At 39.7% G+C, this 20,418-nt stretch overlaps 1 protein-coding gene across 1 annotated transcript in view; it reads left to right on the top strand.

The window, feature by feature from the left end:
• Positions 1-20,418, top strand: part of adamts6 (ADAM metallopeptidase with thrombospondin type 1 motif, 6) — a 62,316-nt gene that overhangs the window by 23,316 nt on the left and 18,582 nt on the right. The window contains exons 11-15 of the mRNA XM_036595498.1: positions 2,265-2,406; positions 7,293-7,400; positions 10,382-10,527; positions 13,435-13,498; positions 18,726-18,828. Coding sequence (XP_036451391.1) covers positions 2,265-2,406; positions 7,293-7,400; positions 10,382-10,527; positions 13,435-13,498; positions 18,726-18,828 — 563 coding nt within the window. The remainder of the gene's footprint in view (positions 1-2,264; positions 2,407-7,292; positions 7,401-10,381; positions 10,528-13,434; positions 13,499-18,725; positions 18,829-20,418) is intronic.

Below are 20,418 nucleotides of genomic sequence, written 5' to 3'. Positions count from 1 at the left end.
CATGATCTGAACATCTCTCCCTACTCTCTCTCTGTCTGTTGGTCTATCAGATTTTGGATGTGTCTTCGTTCTTCTTTGCCAAGTAAACAGCTTTGGTTGTGGAGTTGGCCTAAATTCAGTGGATTTGCTCAGGCAGCATGTGCAGCTTGCTTAAGACAGAGTAGCTTTTGAAAAATAGATTGCTAACAGAGACGTGGTTTAGTTGTAGTTTACAGTCTAATGTTCAGTGTCCTCATTATTTTGAATGACATCTAATGGAAGTCTTCTTAAACTTTATTATCAGATTAATGACATTTCTTTTTCTTGCATATCATTTACATTTGTCTAAAAACAGTGGACAGTTATGGTTCAAGTCTCTTTGCATTACACAAGATATCCTCTGGCTGTAATGAGTTTGGCCATGTCTTACTTGGAGGCAGTTTTGTTGACATGTCAAATAATCATTTCTATTTTTAAAACAACTATTTTGTCTTTCTCTAAAGCAATAAACAGAGAGGTCTGTGTTGGTACATTAAGACTCTGAGGGGACTGAGCCAGGTTTGTCTTTCTCCCAGCAGAGGGGATCTTGTGAAAGCCAAAGAAAAGGATTATTCCACCAAACAACGAAGAAAAAAAGAGAAAATTGAAGGGATGTAACTGAATACGGCATCGGTCGTTCTCCCCCTGGGCAAAAGCTTGTGTGTTTCTTTCCTTTCTGATGTATTTGGTTTAGTTTTCAATTAGATTAGACTTCCAATATTCTGGTGGGAAGCTAGAGATCCCTGTTTCAGCTAATGCTTCCTCAAGCACGCTGAACAGAAACCAGATCCCTGGGGTTGTGTTGTTGTTTTTTCCTGTCATATTCAGCTTCTTGGATTTCCTCGCTTTAGTCACTCCTGGGATTTTTCTCACATTTTCAATGTATGCATTACTGCAGCAGTTATCTCTGTTTCTTTGGTAGGATAAAAACGGTTATAGATAGAGATGCACAGATATGGTCATTGTGGGCCGATGCTGATATCTGATACTTTAATGTACATAGCTGGCGATACTAATGGAGGTACATAAATGTTTTGAAGATGTATTAACAAATCTACCTGGATTAGCATTACAAATAAATATAACACTTATTTCTGTAGGGTTACAAATGCAGTAAAAGAAACAAAATGCAGATATGTTAAAACAGTAGCCCAGAGTTGCCTAAACATTCTGCTCATCTGTAGTACAATAAACATATCAAGTGTCCGCTTGACATATCAGTCAAATCTAAATGTCTGATACTGGTTATATTTTTTTCAATCCAAATATCAGGCAATATAGGATATGACTTCGATATCATTGTGCATCCCTAGTACATCAGCAGAAAAAGCCATCGCAGGGTCCAGAGCCACAGCCATCCTATCTCAGCCTGATACGAAATGTTAGCGTAAGGATTATTCTTGGGCCCATTTTTATTAAATTTCTCAGAGATAAAGTAAAAGTCCTGATCTGGGATCAGTCTATGTATTTTATACACTCAATAGAATTGTGGGAACTGATAAGACCTGATTTAGGCAATAATTGACTACTTCATTACTACATATAGACAGTCTAGTTGCATGTCTTCAACACGTCTGTGTTCAGTTCAGGCAGGAGAACGATGTGGAGAACAGAATGCTTGAGATCTGAACCCAGAATAAACTGAGCCCAACAAAACATGCCCTGTCTGCTTCCTGGCCTTCTCTTCTTCAGAGCTTTATTTTTCTGCTGTGTCTCTAAGTCTCAGCAGCAGACACAGCAGTGGCCCCCCTGTATTTTGAGAGTTTCACGGGAGTGTCCATATTTCTATTTGACTGAAACAGACTAAACATGGATCTTACTCTAGCCATGCAACCCCTGGTCTTGTCTACATTTCTCTCTCTCTTTCTCGCTACCTCCTTTCCTTAACCCCCTTTTCATCACCTTACTGGTGCTTCAAAGGATTCCATAGGAGGCCAAGAGCACCATATATGTCCAAATCTCTGCATTTTAAGGACACTGTCTGTCATTTTTTTCCTGTCCCCCCCCTCTCTCTCTCTCTCTCTCTCTCTCTCTCTCTCTCTCTCATGCTGCAGTACATGTGCTATGCATACTAATCTTTCATATTAACTAACTGCTGCACACAGAGAAAAACACCTAAATAAATAATTGAATGAATAGGTAAATAAATCTTGTTAGCTACAAATATTTGAATGAATGAATGTTGCTGCATGGGGCAAGCATTGTAGAAGAGCCAATCCTATTGTAGGTTTGTTTTTTTTTGACAGCTCAGGTCGGGGAACGTGTCTGGACAATGAGCCTCTGAAACGAGACTTCCTGTACCCCACAGTGGCTCCGGGGCAGGTGTACGATGCGGACGAGCAGTGTCGTTTTCAGTACGGCGCCTCCTCCAGACAGTGCAAATATGGGGTAAGAAGGACAGAATGCACACTCACTTGTGCTCTGACAATGTCGTCCTTGTATGGTGTGACTGTTCCTCAAATGCAGTCTGCATGCAGTTAGTTAAAGCACAATATATGAAAGTCATTTATGTATGTGACACTGGTGTTCTTCAAGTGCAATCCTGCAAGGCTACCTCACTATACAGTGTGGTATTTTCCTTGTTTTTAACAGACTTAATGAAAGTAATTGTGCTTTTTACATGTGGGAAAAAAGTGTGAGTCAGTTGTGTTAAAGCTTTGAAATGTTGTGATCTTCCAGGACAATTATATGACTGCTAAACATGATGACAAAAATGTGCATGAAAACTGTGCAATAGTCAGCACTACCATATGTAGCAAGGCACATGACTTCTGTCTGTCCACAAAAATGTATGGTATTTCACAGTAAAACATTTGGTCGTCTGATCAAACCTGAATCAGAATCTTGCCATGGGGTTGCAACACAATGCCCCTTTTTATTACCACACATGAGGAAACCATATAAGAGTACCACAAGGACAAAACCATTTCAGACTTCATGTTTTAGCTTTTCTCATTACGCTCTACCTGAGGCTTCAGTGTCTGATGTATATATGGGTACAGTATATGATGTTTTAAGAAGGCTTTTTATGACAATGGATGATTCAGAACGTGGTTTGGACGCAGAGAACCGAGCTGATGGTTAAAGAGCTCGGAGGAGACGTAATGCCGGAGGTCAAGCTATTATTTTTACCACTGACCCAGAAGAGACTGGCCAAAGGAACGTGATCTGTTCTGCAGGCGGGTCTGCAGCAGAAAAACTCCGTTCTGATGCTCTCCTCCTGAGCAATGAGTGAAAAACGTGTTTGGGAGTCTAGCAACTCAGTGTTTGGCCCATAACAAACAAAAAAAAGGGATGGAGACTGATAGAAAAATACATCATGTTCATTAAGAAATATCAGTACAGGTTCAAGTATTCAGGTCCTCTCTAGAACAGCTGTTACATGGACTGATCTTGGAATAGCCCAGATCTCAGACATCTGGATCTGTTATCATTTCACCATGAGCAGAGTGTATCTGGTAGGTGCGGTTTGCCCTAAATGCTTGAAAACTGGGTGATTGCCTTAAGGATGATATGTGTTTATTTGATTTGGTAGAAGATGACCAACATGCTTCCCCTTAGTCCAAAATGGAAAACACCAAGTTAACTGGTATAGCATATCCAGTTGGCAGTGATCTTGTCTCAAACTGAGACAATAAAATAATACATAATTTAGTGCCATTAAAAATCTCTAATTCATTGTGAATTCTGCTTTTTTAATACTGATATTGCCAAAGGCCCCAATATACAAATTAATTTACTAAAAAATCACAGATTTTTTTTTCACTGTGTGCTATGGATATTCTGACCAATCTATGTTCAATATACCTTTATCTGGGTATTTTGGAACATTGCAATTGTGAAATCACAGTATGACATTTTGTATATACTGTGCAGCTACAATGTGCGTTAACGTAAAACATCTATTAAATCAAGGTGTATCAAAGCTTTCCATTGCTAGAGTAATAATTAGCTCCATTTGAAGAAAGTTTACCTAGGTAAACTACTTTTTGTTTTTCAATTATCAAAAAGCTTATTGCAAAAACCAAAACTATCACAACATGATTTTTCAGAATACTGTTCAAATGTAGCATATTTCTTTTTAACGGTGTCTATTTCATCTGAAAGCTTGCTCTGGGAAGACGATTCCTTAGGGTCTTCGAACGTCTGCTGAAACGAGCTGTGTGTGTGAGAACAAGAAGCGGGGGTCTCATATCCAACAACTCAGATTATTTTCTCTTCTCTCTGGGATTAGAGCGAGATTGCCATGTTGACATTCCCCCAAGGGAGATCAAACAGCAGCATGGACTTTGTCATAATAAAGGATAATTGCTTTATTAGCACCTGGGACAGGCTTAACTGAGAGCCGTTTGATGTTCTGTGCACACATCTTTTCATGTCTTTCAGAGAGAGCCAAATTGGGGTTTTTGACTTTGCCAACTTAATCCTCATCCTTCTTGAAATGATAATGATTTTCTCCAAAGAATAACGAACTTGAGCAAATAAACAGACATGGGGGGGAGAAACAAACCCAGAGAAATGGGAGAGGCTGAATGAAGCCAAGACAATTAATGAATAATAAAGAAGAGTGCACTGCCTAGTAAGGCTATGTGACTATCCGTTCTGCACCAGAAAATGAATTAAATTACAAGAGATTACAGTGTTATTTTGTTTCATTGAGAGAAATATCTGACAGCGGATGCTCATGTGCCAAAAAGAGAACCCTGTAATTTTTCTCTTAAGCTCATAACTGTGGTATAGATCAGAATGAAAGACAGTCATTCGAAAAAAAGGAGCAGCATTCCCCTGGCTCAACTTTATTACAGCATGTAGTGTTAGTGGATTCTGACAATCTCATCTTTTTTAGCCAGCCATCTGTTTAACACAAGCCTTTGGAGAATTGTAACCACAACGATGGACCAGAATTTGGTTTGGAAATACTATTACAGGAAGACTAATGCACATATTTTTTGAAAAAATCAAGCTAATTGACCTTTGGAAGAACGTTCTAACTGCAAAGATATTTAACAGTGCTCTTACTGGTGTACACTAATGACTAGCGGTACATGCAGCTGAGACGGATGCTGTGGTTTTGCTACAGCAAGAGACGCCTGGCTTAGTGGAGACTCAGCAATGAACAGTGACAGCACGCAAGGGAGTTGTACTGAGTGCAGTCACACTCCACAGTCATTTGGATTTGGCGAGAGTGGGTCCAGCTCAACCTATCCATCTCCCAGACCCAAAAAAGAACAGAACCTCACCTCCATCTTGGATGATCTACACATACTGTTTCACTAAGTGGAATAGGCAGTCGTTTTGCAGCCATCAACATAATGAGCTGGTTTAGGAAGACAGACAAATGATGCAGTAATCATTGGGAACTTTATTGTTAGGTCTAGCCATTCAGGTCTTCAGGCATACTCTGAAGTGTAGGTGGTTAGTAGACATCATGCTTTTGTACTGATCTGAGACCCACTATGACGTTTGTGAGTAACATAGGGGAAGCTGGTCCAAAATTACAAAGTTTCTCTCGAAGGGCAACATCAAATGCAGCATCAGTTTGTTTAGCTCATAAGCTGCATTTTCAAAGGTGTGCCATTTCTAGTTTTCAGTAGAATAGGACATTGAGAAAACTGTCAAACAGTGAAATATTTGTGAAATCAAGAAGAGCACTGTTTCCATGGTTCTTAAAGACTCTAAACAATCATTGGCAGTCACTTTTCCCTGAGAAATGACAGTCTTTTCCAATGACATTTCAATGAAAAAAGGACACCGAGGATATTTGAGAGCAGATTTACCATGGACAATGCAAGGAAGTCAAAAATAGGTTAAATAAATTACTACCATTTTACTGTCATCAAAAGAAGTGTTTTGACCGCAAGTGACCACAGAGAAAACTTGAGAAAGTGACTATGCTGTTTCCGTACAGTCCAGAAAAAGGTGATTTGATGATATAAAAAAAGGACAGACCTTGTCACTGATAAGAAGCACCACTCTTCCATAGAACCCCTGGAGCTTTTTTTGGTCATCTTCGCAACCTAGCTAAAGTATTGTAACTTCGATTGAGCGAGCATTTCTCATATGAGTAATGAGTAAACAGTGCAACTGCAACAGCATTAAATATACCGTGTTTGTGCACTTGCATGGAGTACATTTAGGACCTTTTAGGGCCTTTTGTGTTTTTGTACTTCATGTACTTCACATATACACACAAATTTTGCGATTCAGTACACATCCATGCATTCTTAAGATCTTGTTGATGTGGGTTTATGTTAGTTTCCTCCCTTTCAACAATGGGCAGAAAAGCTGACTGAGTGTTGATAATGCCCCCTTGTGGAAAAGTTTCAGCCTTCTAAACATGAGTAAGTGAGTGACTGTGTGTGTTACAAATTGAAACCATGAGGTGCTTTACATTTAACAGCTTATCACACCTCCAGGCAGTAGTGGAAAGCCAAGCACAGTCTGTTAGCCTTAACCACTTTGCACGCAGTAGAGGCAGTCTTGTTACATCATGGCCCCACTCCACCCCTCTTAAACCCATCAGTGCCCTGGCCATGTTAGTCCTGACCCCCTGGAACGCAGCATGGGCCAGCAGCAAGCCTTATTGAAAGCAGACCTAGAGATGCAGCAGCCATAACTAGAGAGGCGCAGTTTACTGCTTTATTTCATCTGGATAGGCTGGGCGGCTTGTGCCGCTGACTCAAGTTTACTGAGCAGAGGTCAGGGCTCACGCTCCGACCCGTAAGTCTTTTTCATGAGGGCCGCTCCTCTTTCATACAGTTGTCCTGTAAATCCTTTGAAGTTGGACCTTTAAAAAGGGCTGAGTAGTCGTTATGCGAAGTTGTACAGAGCTGGCCTTGTAATGTATGTCCACGTTTAGATCTTTATTTGTTTAAGAAGCACCACTGGATCTGAATTTATTCCCTCATGTGGCACATGGTTCTGTGGTAGATTTTAAGACTTAGAGAAAAAACAAAGCTGAAAGTGAGGTGACTTATTTACAAATGCTAAGGAGATAAAGAGTTTTTGTTATGTCTAGCATTCGTTCAGTGTGGCTAGCGGTTCCTTTATGTTTTTATTTGTGGAGGAGATATTGTCTTGTTCTTTGTGCTCCAAATTCTGGAATTTAGTCTACAATTGCACTGTTTAGACCACAGACCATGTATTTTTGAAGAAGTACAGATGCTAAATCTGAAGTCATAATAGAACTGCATTTTGACATGATTTGTACCAGTTTTTCCTCTCTGGCAGGAGTTGATATATTCTGACCAACTTGCTTTTGCCTTCTTTCCTAGGAAGTGTGTAGAGAGCTCTGGTGCCTTAGCAAAAGTAACCGCTGTGTCACCAACAGTATCCCAGCTGCAGAGGGTACGCTATGCCAGACTGGCAGCATTGAAAAAGGGGTAAGTCAGCCTCTATACTAATACAAAAAACTCACAAGTGTTGACTTAACTCTTCAAATGCCCATCTTAACTGAAGACTATACAGGTAAACAGTAGATAAATTGAGCACTTTATGAGTTATGTCAACAAATGTAACAACCCTTTGTGGGCATTCATTCTGAAATATTTATTTTAAATAGCAAAGAAGCAAAAACTCCCAAACACACCTACTAAACCTGGTGATTAACAGAAGAATTGAAAAAGTTATGTTTTAGCAGAGAAATTGCCAAACTGTGCAGGACTCCAGCCCTCCAGGACCAGCGTTGGCCATTCTGGTTGTGTAGCATGTACTTAAAGGAATATTTCACCCAAACATGGCTTCACTGACTATTCATCAAAATTGACTATGGGTAACCAGTAAGAATGAGACTTGCACTCTGATTACAAAATTTGCATAAATTAACTGTCCCTTATGATATAATTGCATTATTAACAGCAGTCTGTTTTTAGGTATAATATTTCTTCGATTATTTCTCGTTAGCAGTCTGTGTAAATTATTCCTATATTTATTGCCCATTATTGTGACTTAATCATACACAAATGTGGCAACGTTTTACTCCCCCACCCGCAGCTACTCTGAGATGGGCTAGTGGGAATGTTTTGAAATGCCAGGTAGGCATCTCAGGCAGTGGGAAAGAACCCCCTGCCAGATTAGGGGAGAGAAAGGCATGGGTGTGGTGCTCGGGGCCAGCTGTGATTATTCAGCCCCCTGCTCATTGTACCAGATCTGGGAATAAGAAGAGCCATTCCCTACGCTCGCTCATGCACACAGCGTTTGGGTCACCAGTTCATGCTGCTGCCGGGCCAGGTTAGGGAGACAGTTTTAACAAAGATTACGGCCGCCATTGTCGCCGCTCGTACGATGGCTAAAGGGGAAGAATGAGAGAGGACCACGGGCTGTCGTCCTTCGTTACCATTAGCTCACTGGAGCCATTCACTGCCAAGCCTGTGTGCGTCGTCCTGGACAACCAGCGGGCCCCAGGTTGAGCCGCTGTTTTTTTTCAGCGAGTGGCATACTTATGTCTGCCCCTGGCCAGCCTGGCATCAAAGGAATATGAATGTCAGCCATTTCTCACCCAGCGTGTAACGTAGTGGGGGCCTGGAACAGTGTGGATGGGCTGGAGGGAATGAGAGAAGAAACCACACATGCTTTTTGATAGCTGTGAGAGTTCACAACAAAGTATACATTTAATCTTGCTTCCTGTAAACTAAGTGTATTTATTTCTAAGTGAAGATGAATGGTAAGAATTTTACTACTACTACTAGCTTTTTACTTCATATATATTACAGAATAAAAATGCATCAGTGTATCATGAGTTGAAAATCTAAAGGTAGAGATTTAACTGAATCAATTTTGGAATGTTAGAATTCATTTAATCTACTATAATAGGATTCAGCTGTGTACGCTCATTATTTGGTCAAAATAATATTTTCAGCCTACTTTCAAACATAACAAAGTCAGATGTATTGTTTTTGTATTGTCCATATCCCACTACTGTATAAATAGCTAATAACTGAGTCAAATTGCATATTGAATTACAGTGAAATCTCATGATTTCGTAATACATTAAACAAATTTCTAAAGATTCATAATAAAATGGAAATCTATGTTAGGTCAGAGATTTACACCCTTAGTTTATACCACTGATTTGCTCATATTTATAGCAATTCATGCTCTTTTTAATGCACCATTAGCTACTGAGTGTTGGAAAAAAGATGCAGCAAAGCTTACTAATACTTATTAAAAAAAATCTTTGATTCTAGAACCGCAAATTCCTGATCTAAACCATTCATGATAAAAGACAGTACCTATCAATTCCTATCTACCTGTTTTGTCTGAACAGATCATTTCTGTGTGACACTGAGAACCGTCTAGGTCTTGAGAGGCAGATAGGGGCTGCTGAAGCTACATCAGACATTTTCAGATAAGACATTCTTAAACATTCTTGGACATTCTTATTTCTGGTTTACTTAGTATCATACCTGCCCTGGTGTGTCTACCTTTCTCTTTCTGTCTGCCTGTCTCTGTCTCTCATCCTCTCCTGCCGTTGATAATCTTGTTTATATAGGGTCTTAGCACATTACCCTGATTTTAGATGCTAGCCACCGAGGACACAGTTCTGCTCCTAGCCAAGTTCTTCTCCCTTGATGGTGAGAGAGTGGGAAGGAGGGAGAAACAGGCAGAGAGAGAGAGAAAGAGAGAGAGAGAGAGAGAGAGAGAGAAAGATAGATAGGTATATAGATAGATAGAAAGAGAACCTAACCTACTGACACAGTTGTGCAGTGAGGACAGACTGTCTCTACTGTCTCCGCCAGCAGGCCTCGTGGTTCTGCAGACAAAGACTGGATTATGCAGGGTTGTTTGTAGAAAGAAGATTCCACTCGGTCTAGAACCTGTACAGAGCCCAGGGTCTGTGTGCCAAGGAGCTGTATTCTTTTAACAATGTAGGTTTGGATTAGGGACACTTGGTAGATGCATCATGGCTACACAGTAAAGCCAAAACTCAGTGAGTGAGAACGTAAAAGAGTGATTTATTTTTCTTAAAAAGATACACTGGTGATTTTTCCTGTTTTTTGCGTAAAGGTTTTTGCAGTTTTAATAATTACCATAAATATTGCTGCTCTTGCAGCAAAACATCCTATCTCTGAAAGAGATGAAGTAACTACATGGCAGAACGAGAAACACTGTTAACATCTTAAGTAATTTTGGACTATTTCTCTTGGTCTATTCCCTATGAAATATTAATTTAATTAAGTTTTCTTATGACAACAACAATATGCAAACAGATATAACTTTTCTATCGCAGTTGTAATGCAAAGATGCAGTGTTCTCAATGGTGATACAATAAATGACTATAAAGAGTTACATCTCAGTGCTTCCTTTAAGACCAATCAATTCACTACCACTGTTTCTTTCCATCTTGCGTGTTTTTATGTTTAAGTGGTGCTACCAGGGCGAGTGTGTGACATTTGGGACGTGGCCGCAGAGCGTGGATGGAGGTTGGGGTCCCTGGTCCATCTGGGGCGAGTGCAGCCGGACATGTGGAGGTGGAGTGTCTTCATCCATGCGCCACTGTGACAGCCCAGCGTAAGTAGGCAAAGTAAGCCTGACCAGGCCCCTGTCTTATAGCTCAGCTCACCTCATGCAAGTCTATTTTTTCTCTTCTCCTTGATTCAGCTTGAAAAATTAAATGTAATTACAAAATTATATAATGAATTACATGGTTATGTCTTGAACGCAGCACTTAAGGATGCACTGAAGTCTGCTAAGAATGTTTTTCTTTCGGCAAAGCAAGAGGAAAGTACTGATACCAGTGCTGACAGTAATCAGAAGTAATTTCTAAATAACAGTTTCGTCATCTGCTAGTAGTACATAGGCCTAATTCACTCTATTCATTTTTATTTTCAAACATGCAAAAATGTTTTCTGCCACTGGAAGGAGATTGCAGTCAGTCTTCTATTGTTCTCTCTTAGTTTGATTTGTCTAACATTTGTCCAACAGTTTAATTTGCCCTGCTGGACAAAAAATGATTATATTGCTGTTCCTGTTGTGTTGAATGTTTCTCGGTTGTGAAACAAGGCCATCCCCGCCCCCCCCCTTTTTTCTTTCCTATTCCAACCTTTTCTGTTGTGGCCACAGGAGCTCTGAGCTGGGCCGGCTGCAGACAGAGTTTTGGGTTTCATTCCACGTGCTTGCGGAAATGTCTGTCCTCACACTCTCCTGACAGCCTGTGGTGGGGAGTGTGGCCCGCATAATCTGTAACACCTGTGTAAGGTGATCAGGCCGGGTACCTGAAAGGCGTGGGGAGAGGAAACCCGAGACTCAGAGCAGAGCTTGCCTGGAAAGCATTCATTAAAGAGTGGGCCTTTAGAAAGAGGCACAACCAGGCTTCTGTCCAACAGCTCGAGAGAGAGTGAGAGAGCAATAAATAGAGAGAATGAGAGTGATAGAGGTAGGGAGAGAGAAAGAGAGAGTCAGAAAGAGCAGGGGAAGTAAGATAGAGAGGAAAAAAGACAGAGAGAGAAGAGGACACCTGAGATCAGTCCAGTCAGTGTTGGCCTGTGGGTCAAACTCTCTGAGCAGTCCAGAGTTTTTCTGCTAGACCGGCAAGATATGTAAGCACACTGCAGTGCACGCTGCCCTGCTGGTCGCGGCAACCTGAACCATCTGGAGTTCCCTGTCAAACAACAGTAACTAGAAACTAGCTTGAAGAGCTGAACAGTTTTCTAAATGCTCCTGTATGGTGTATGGAGTCTTATTTAAATGAAAAGACGACTGCTCACCTCAAAGCTTTACTACTCATAAACAAGCATTTTTTATTCACTTTGCCCTCCAACACAGAACCCTATAGTTACACTGAAAGAAGCCAAATGTCTTGCATTATGTATACAGAAAAAATAACCTCTTACTACTAAACTATTAAAATAATATGACAATACTGTATTTTAATACTATTACTATTAAAATACATACTTGTAATAAGCTGCCAGACCCAGAGATGGAAGAAACTCCCATCTAAGGGGCAGTTTTTGTTTCTGTTATAGAGTTTAAAACTAATGTTTATTTAACATACTTACCTACGTGTAGTAGATTAGCCGGAAATGGACACATAATCTATTTTGCATGGCTGAAAACAGTAGTAGCAGTAATCGTGCATTTCTATAGATAATATGATTTACTCTGTCAGAAATAGGTATGGGTATCTTTCATCATACTTTTTCTGTATGCATATCGTAAGCAAATGTTTGAACACCCCAGGTCAAATGGCATGTTTTGTTGATTTTCTAAGCCAAAATAAGTTGACACATCCCCTACTTAAATATTGCAAATTGTAGTGCACAATTACTATTTAATATAGTTTGAAATAGTAGGAGAAACATAAGATGTAAAATGTGCCGTAACTATTGCACAGTTCATATTTTATGTTTTAATAAAAAAAAAGGGTAAAATTTTGATACCCAGCCAATATTTAGAAACTACTTAAGCAAGTCTATTTGAGATTACTTAGCAACTCAATGCAGTTTGATGACTTAGGCATGCAATTTGCACAGTGCCAAATGGTGAGTATCAAATTCCATTACTTGGCTACATTAGCCTCTTATCTCCAGCACAAAACTAAAGAACTATACTTTGCACACCAAACATGTCAAAGCTGACTGACTGCATTTGGGAAAGACTGTGTTTACAAATCCAAGTTCTTTGTGTGCCACAGCAAGTAAAGAGTTTATGGGTTCCTTTTCTTTAACACATTGATTTAAGTCATGAATTAACTGTTAACCTCTTCATGAGTTAAATCACAAGGTGTGTTTCAGTGGGGGCAACTATGCCATGCAGTGACCGTCCAAGAGGGGGGGTTAAGTAGCGCTGGTGAAGGTCAGAGGTTGGGGAGGTGTTTGTTGATGTTGAGGTGGAGTGAAAGGGCAACCTAACCCCACACATAACAGATTACCAGATGGCTAGACCTGTGTGATCTGATAATCTGCTTTTCGGTGGTAATAAAGTCTTCAGCACCCAAACCTGACCCTGCTCCATCCCCTGGGAACAGCCTGCGGAAGGCTTTCATTTGTGCCACCTTCCCCTCCCTGGAGGAGCATCCTCACACTCATCTATCTCCACTCAGATGTAATCTCGGCCCAGCTGGAGGGAGCTGGCAGAGTTGAATGATTACTCACCCTCCACCCCAAACCCCCCTAATGCTGCTAATTATCCAGCCTTGTGGGTGCTTCCTAGGGGTGTGTGAGTGAGTGTGTGTGTGTGTGTGTGTGTGTGTGTGTGTGTATGCCATGTTGATACTGAAGTTACTTGTGTGTCTGGCCCTGAAAGGCCATGCAAATGTATTGCAGATGGTCCCTGGTGTTGACTGGAATGTATGTGTGTGTTTTTGTTTTTTTAGTTTTTTTTTGTTGTTTTGGGTTTTTTTTCTGTGTCCTTCAACGTGATGTCTTAGTAAGGAGATTTCCTGATTGGTCTATTTTATTCTGATTTTTTTTCCAGGCCATCTGGTGGAGGAAAGTACTGTCTTGGGGAGAGGAAACGCTACAGGTCGTGCAACACTGATGTGAGTTCCCTCTCTCCCTTTTGCTTCTTTATGTACAAGCAAGGGTTAAATTGGGTGGAAGTGGATGTCCAGCACATTTGGTTTACGTGAACAGAGCTGAGCACCAATACTGTAATTTGATGGAAATGTAAATTGTTTCCTAATACAATCTTCGTGAAATCTGTTTAACTATTCATTGAGATAAACCATGCTAATGTACAAGCTTATGTCTAGCATACATGATTTCCACAATCATGTAACTTCCTGCTATTTCATGGTGTTTTACCATTTAGCATTGTGCTGAAAAAGTGTCTATCCTAGTTCACATAGTCAGATTAAATTGTCACTAGCAAGGTAGCTAAATCAAACGTTTTCATACAGTAGGCCTATTTCGTGTGAGTAGATTGTAATTATATTGTACTTAATGACATTTCCTTTTCTGCCAACTGGCTATTTCTAACTTGCACTAGCTAGCTTTATCTTGAATATACTTTTATCTAAAGGCCTATTCTAAGTTGCAAATGAAATTGTTTTTAAGAAAAATACAAATAGTCAAGTTGATGCCTATGTATAAAATAATTTCCAAAGCAAAAAAAATACATTTAAATTCAAAAAATGAAACCAAACAAAACAATAAAAAATGAATGCCCCCCATCAAGTGGCCTCAGCATGTGTGTGTTTTTTTTTCTAATTCCTGTTAGAAAAGCAGCCCTCCTTATGAAGGCTGGCTCTACATAAAGCTGCTTGAGAGAATGCAAAGAGCATGTAAAGCTTCCTCAAGGAAACAGGGGGGCTACTAATAGATTTATAGAAGGAGTGTCAAAACGTTTGACTGGAAGTGTAGATATATTAAAAACTATCTTTGCATCGCTTGCTTTTTTCAGGTGGAACTTTACACAGAAAGGGCTACCGTTTTCTTCCATAGATCCAGATTCATAAAACACAGCGACAGATTTACCGTGAAGTTAAATACGGCAGGAGCAATTCATAACTCGACACACTCTCACAGCCTGAACCCCTCTGGCGGTAACTTTTCCCGATAAGAAGCCGAAGTGTATTAAAATACATTTTCTACAATTTTTACAAACATATTTGGTACAACAAATTGCTCATGTACCCACTCAGCTAATTAACAAATATATTTAGAAGACACATCATGGCAAACTTTATAACTGCTGTTGTAGGAGAACAGAGGAGAAAAAAGACTTTTGCAGGATTTCATATTGCCATACTGACACCGTGCTTAAAACAGCCTTTTCCTCTCGGGTATGGATATTAGGTTTAGCTTGTAATTTAAATAAGCACTTTGTATAAGAGTATAAGAGTTATACTATATAAGAGTATAAGAGTACTTTCACATGTTGAGATTTTAATAATATGTTTAAATTGATTTTTCAAAGGAATTCAATTTACACATGTGAAAATGACATTTGAAAATGACATTTTAACAGTGAAAATTTATTTCTTACAAGTAAAAAGGGAAATTGTACCAGTCGATATTTAATATTTAATTTTTACACATGCAAATCCAATTCCTGATGTCAATAAAATTAATTATTAATATTAATAATTAATTGTTAAAATTCAATGTTTGCATGTGTAAACTGAATTCCTGAGATCAAGACAAAATGGGAAATAAAAGCTAAAATGGCTTGCCATAGTAATTAGTTTCAGCATGTCAATTTGATTCGTATTTATAAAAAAACATGTTAAATGTTAAACATGTTAATTAATTTTAGTAAAAATTATTACTGTAATTATAATGAATTGTAAAAAGACTTGAATAATAATTCATTATTATTTTTATCGTTGTTGTATTGAAAAATGAAACATTACATGCTAAAATATTATTCCTACAGTTAAATATTTAATTTTAAAATGTTATAATTAGATTGTATTTTTATACATGTAAATTTTTAATAGTAAAACCATGTTCTGATAAAAATGTTTTTCAGCATTTCTTCTCTTAAAATTTGTAACTCTGTTGAGAATTTTCTTGTTTCTGAGAATTTTCTTTGTTTTTGTTTCTTTTGGGAGCCACTCAGAACTTGTTCATTTTGTTTTGGCCACATAAAGGATGACTTTATGAATAACTCTTATTTCCAGTGCTGCACATTTTGCGTAGCGTAGCGTTGTTAACACTGAGTTTTATTAATCTGGTCCATTGTACTGTAATCCAGTTTGTGTCATATTTCAGGGGCTGGGCGGCAAACACTATGGAGTGCCCTTTGCCACCCCATAGATACGCCTGCCTAACACTGTGAAATAAGTTTAGGAATCACCACATCTGGTCAGTCAGATGTAAAATTTTAGATTTTTAATTCATGTCTTTGTTCCATTGTGTAAGAAATTTACACGGCTACTTACAGAAAACGCATTTATGCATTTATAACATTTAGAGTCAACAGCAGCATATATTGAAATGTTTATCAGTCCACTTGTTTTGCACTGATCTCAGATCAGGTTTTGGGCCGTTTTGGTGAGGGTTTTGGTAAAGGGAGATTTATATAAGATGTACCCAGAATAGAAGGAACACAGACATTATCACAGCTGGTGTTTTAATGCAAGCTCACTGATGCCATTGTGCTGTCTGAATAAGGAGTTTGTTTTATGAGCTATAGAGGGACACATGGTTACTCTCTCTATCTGTGGCCTAATTCTACCCCAGTTATTAAAGTTATTCATTGCCAGATGGGCTTTGCTGTATCATTCTGAGAGCTGTCAAACTTGCAGAGTTCAGATGCAGATAAATAGGAAGGCTGTGAGTGCTTTTTAAATTTATGAAAGGGGAAGATCTAATGCCTTAGGGCCGTTAATCAGCTAAAGTGTGTATTGTCATGGGTTTTGAAATGTACATTGATTGATTTTCTTACTATCTGTTATTCAAGTCGTAAAGTATAGACTGTGCTTCAAAAAAATCCTTTAGTGGTGTATTTAGCATCAGTCACCGTTAACTGTATAGTCTATAAAGACTGACATATTTTTTTTCTACAAGTTGTTAAAAAAAAAGAATTAACGTGAACAAATATTTTTGTGAAGCTGGAAATGCACATTTCCCCTTCCTATCTATTTAAAGGTGGCCTGTTTTTCTTAAGGTGAAAATTGAGGCAGTTAGGGGGCCTCAAGGCTATTCTACCACAGATCTTAAAAATAACAGCCCAGGGCAAGCAGCAGATGTTTACTTTGGAAAACAAACACCATGCCCCAAACCACTATTTCATCCCACTGAAAGCTGCGCGTCCAAAACAAATGGATCGTGGATGGTCTAGGTTCTGCTGTGACATTCGGTCAGGCCCAGGCCCGGTACACTGCAAACAGCATACAGGAGGCCCAGGCATGGAGTGGACCAGTCTGAAAACAATGCTCTCAATGCAAGGCCTTGACATGATTAGCTCTGTGACCCTATGGAATGCAAATGAAGTTCTCGAAGGAAATAGCTAAGGGGCTAAGGCTGCTCTTCCTCAGGCTGGACTCTGAGGCTGTTTTGGGGTGTTTCTCTCCATCGTCTCAATTTATTATGACTTAAATCATAGAGGATGTGGCCCCCTGTGGCTATTGTTCGGCCCTGAGCAAAAGTCTGCTTGTTCTGCTTCTCACAACAATGAGCTAATCTCTCCTGCCCCCTCCTCCCCAGCTCTCTCGCTCTCTTCCCTCTCCCACTGCTGAGTGCAGTCGCTTTCTGTTATCTGACCGCTGACATCATGACCACAGGGTGATACTGGAGGCACTATGAAAGGGAGCTGGTGTGAAGTTAAATGACAGTAATTGGGACTGAGGCATCAAAGGCTACAGGCAGGGCTATTTATGCCTTTGTCCACTAAAGACACAGAAATCCACAGATGTGTGGAAAAGCTGAGAGGATTAATTTTCACTTTGGTCCAGCAGGACAGAGAGGGACAGAAACTCAATCAGATATAAAAATCCTGAGGGCCAGATACATGTATGAGCAGGTGCAGCGCAAATGCACTCACGGTGTGTCTGAAATTAATGCTTAATTTACTAAGGCTGCTTATTTGGCATTATGTCTTCTCACACGTACATCTGATCTTGAGAACCAGATAAAGTTATTTTGTTTGTAAGTGTGCCCTGCGATGGACTGGTGACCTGTCCAGGGTGTATCCTGCCTTCCGCCCAATGACAGCTGGGATAGGCTCCAGCACCCCACCGCGACCCAGAAGGATAAGCGGTTTAGATGATGTATGTATGTATGTTTGTAAGTGTTCTTTCAGTATGTGTTTGAGGCTTGTGCCTCCATTTAACTGCTGTATTTGCTGCTATTGTTAAAGAAAAACTCCCGACACTACAACTTTGTGACATTACTGAAAATTTACACCTGCTTTTAGAAGGTGGTGAAAAATCCACACGAAATCAGCTGACACTAGTTGCTCAGACTAATAAATTGAGCAGGATATGTAGCAGTTACACTTCCAATATCTTTGCCAATTTTCTGTGCGATCCTCCCATGTTTTGCCCAATCCTCTCTTAAATGCATATGTACGAGGGAGAGAAATACATTTTACATGTTCCAAACACTGCTTGTTTAGTGTAACTTGCCTGTTGTGTACATAATGCAGGCGGAAGGCGTCCAAGTTGCACCTGAAACTACCACAGGAGGCTTAGCATATTGGGCTTTGAGGGTGGCCTAGGAAAGCAAGAAGGTTTAGAATACTAGATCTGATTAACTTGCTAATGACTGCTTTAGAAATGTTTTAGATTTTGTTATCCTGAGATGTATTGTTAGAATTGAGCTTGATTTTGCATCATGCGGTCAACACAAACTGTGTGTTCAATTCACAGCTCTCAGTGCAAGCTGTGGCCCAAGCTGAACTGAATCTCTTTGGTGCCATCTATTGTCTCCTCAGCTTTAGTCTCATAAACTCTAATTAGCATAGAGTTATCTGAGTCCCACCTGTATAAGAACCAACCAAGCTCTCTCTTATTACAAACAACTTCTAAGGGCAAATACTTCACTTTTTAACAAATACACAAAGGCTATAAACACCATTATTGCAGGGCCACTTCAGGGTCACAGTTGCTTCCTTCCATAATGGCTGTGGGAAGAGTGTTTCATAAATCAGTGATTAAACACTGTTATCTTGAGATGAAAAGAACTTTTGTCATCATCTGTAGGACAGCTGAATCAGTTCATCAGGAGTTAGAAAACCTCTCAGTTTTGGGTTGTTCGAATGCTCAGGTTTTGAAAAAAACACACTGCACTGACTAAAATATCATTTGTGTCTGCCCACAGCCTTGTCCAGTGGGGTCACGAGACTTTCGGGAGAAGCAGTGTGCTGACTTTGACAGCATGCCTTTCCGTGGGAAGTACTACAACTGGAAGCCTTACACTGGAGGTACGTTCCAAGCATGAGACAACAGGCAAAGAAAGCTGGACAGAGCTGCGGGTTATGGCTGTGAATGACTTGGCTGGGAAACTCTTCAAATCTCCTACCATGTCATTGGTAGGGCTTAGGACATGCGGACACCTACACATACACATAGCAAATGTGCAGTGTGGTGGGTCACTAAGCGACCACACTCTCCCATGAAGCCTTCCCAGAGTCAGCGCTCCAGTGACAGTATACATATCAGCCTGCTTTGTGTACCCTGCTAACACCAACAATGTGGAAGTCGCTTTGATGGTCTGAAAATTCCTGGGATACCAGAGCGCCATGTCTTTGAAGGCTCTCTGAGTGAGTGTATCCCTGGTTGACTTCAGCCCTCTGTGCAATGGTAGCATAATGGAACAGTGTGCGACCACTGTCCCCATGGTCTTAGACACCTTTACCCATTTACCCATTACTCATTGCTTTTGAACCTAATACAAAACCTTTTTCAAAACTGCAGAGTGATGCTTAGAAGTCAATATTATCGTCATTTTCATTTTACATTGTTATTTTAAAGTAATTATATAATTAATAACATGACAGGTTTGCATTCTGTATTGACTGGATCAAGTCTGCACAAAACAGACAAAAGCAGCCAAAAATAAAGCATGCGTCTAAAAGTAATGGTGTACGGGAAGCACAATACTGTACCACATGGTAAGCAAACATCCACAAATGATAAGACAGACAACTATTTCATCCATGTTCTTTAGGAGAAAGTCGGGCTTCACGGCAGCATGTAGAAATCTATCTAATTTATCAGTTATGCTGTTTGTCAGATGTCTTATCAGAAAAGTATTGGTCCTCAAATTCAAAAGGATTACAGTGACACAGATTAATTCAATCACAGTATGTCATAGGAACCCTTTCCCTTAACTGGAGAATCACTATTTTACTTAGAATAGTTATGATTTACTTCATCACTGGAGTAATATGCCATGTCTTTGAGTACTGTTTAGTTCCTCAGTGTGTCACAACGCGCCACTCAGTGTTAACCATTGTTACATTAAATTAAAGCCATACTGAGTCCACAGAAAGCTACAGTAGATCACATATGGGTGAAATATACACAGAGAAAGGCAGTCAGTCTTTTAGGTAAACAGACAAATGCCAATGATATGTTACCTCAGCCAACATTACAGTCCTAGTTTTTTTCAGCTCGAAAACAGCCAGTCTGTAAAGAGATAGTAAACTGATGCCAAGCGTAATAAGTGATGCCGAACACTTTATTTTAATTTATACGAGTGTAAAAATGAACTTGAACCTGAATGGCTGAGGCACATTATGCAAATTGTTATATTTAATGTATTGATGTTGCTGATTACGTCAGTTAGTCGCCACACTTTTGACACATTTTCTCAGATTGTTCCGAAGAGCTACAAGTGAGAAATAAATAATACAATGTTAAGTCATGCTTTTGTCTGCAACGTCTAAGGGTTAAGCCTCACAGAGAAAAGAAACATTTCTTATTTACAGCAAGAGGGCAAGATGCCAGTAAACAAAGAAAAACTCTCCAAGATTGAAAACCGAGTCTGACTGGTTATAAAGAGAAGTTCA

The sequence above is a fragment of the Colossoma macropomum genome, unplaced genomic scaffold (genome assembly GCF_904425465.1).
Source record: "Colossoma macropomum unplaced genomic scaffold, Colossoma_macropomum, whole genome shotgun sequence".
Taxonomy (NCBI): domain Eukaryota; kingdom Metazoa; phylum Chordata; class Actinopteri; order Characiformes; family Serrasalmidae; genus Colossoma; species Colossoma macropomum.
This window is presented reverse-complemented; position numbering and strand designations above follow the sequence as displayed.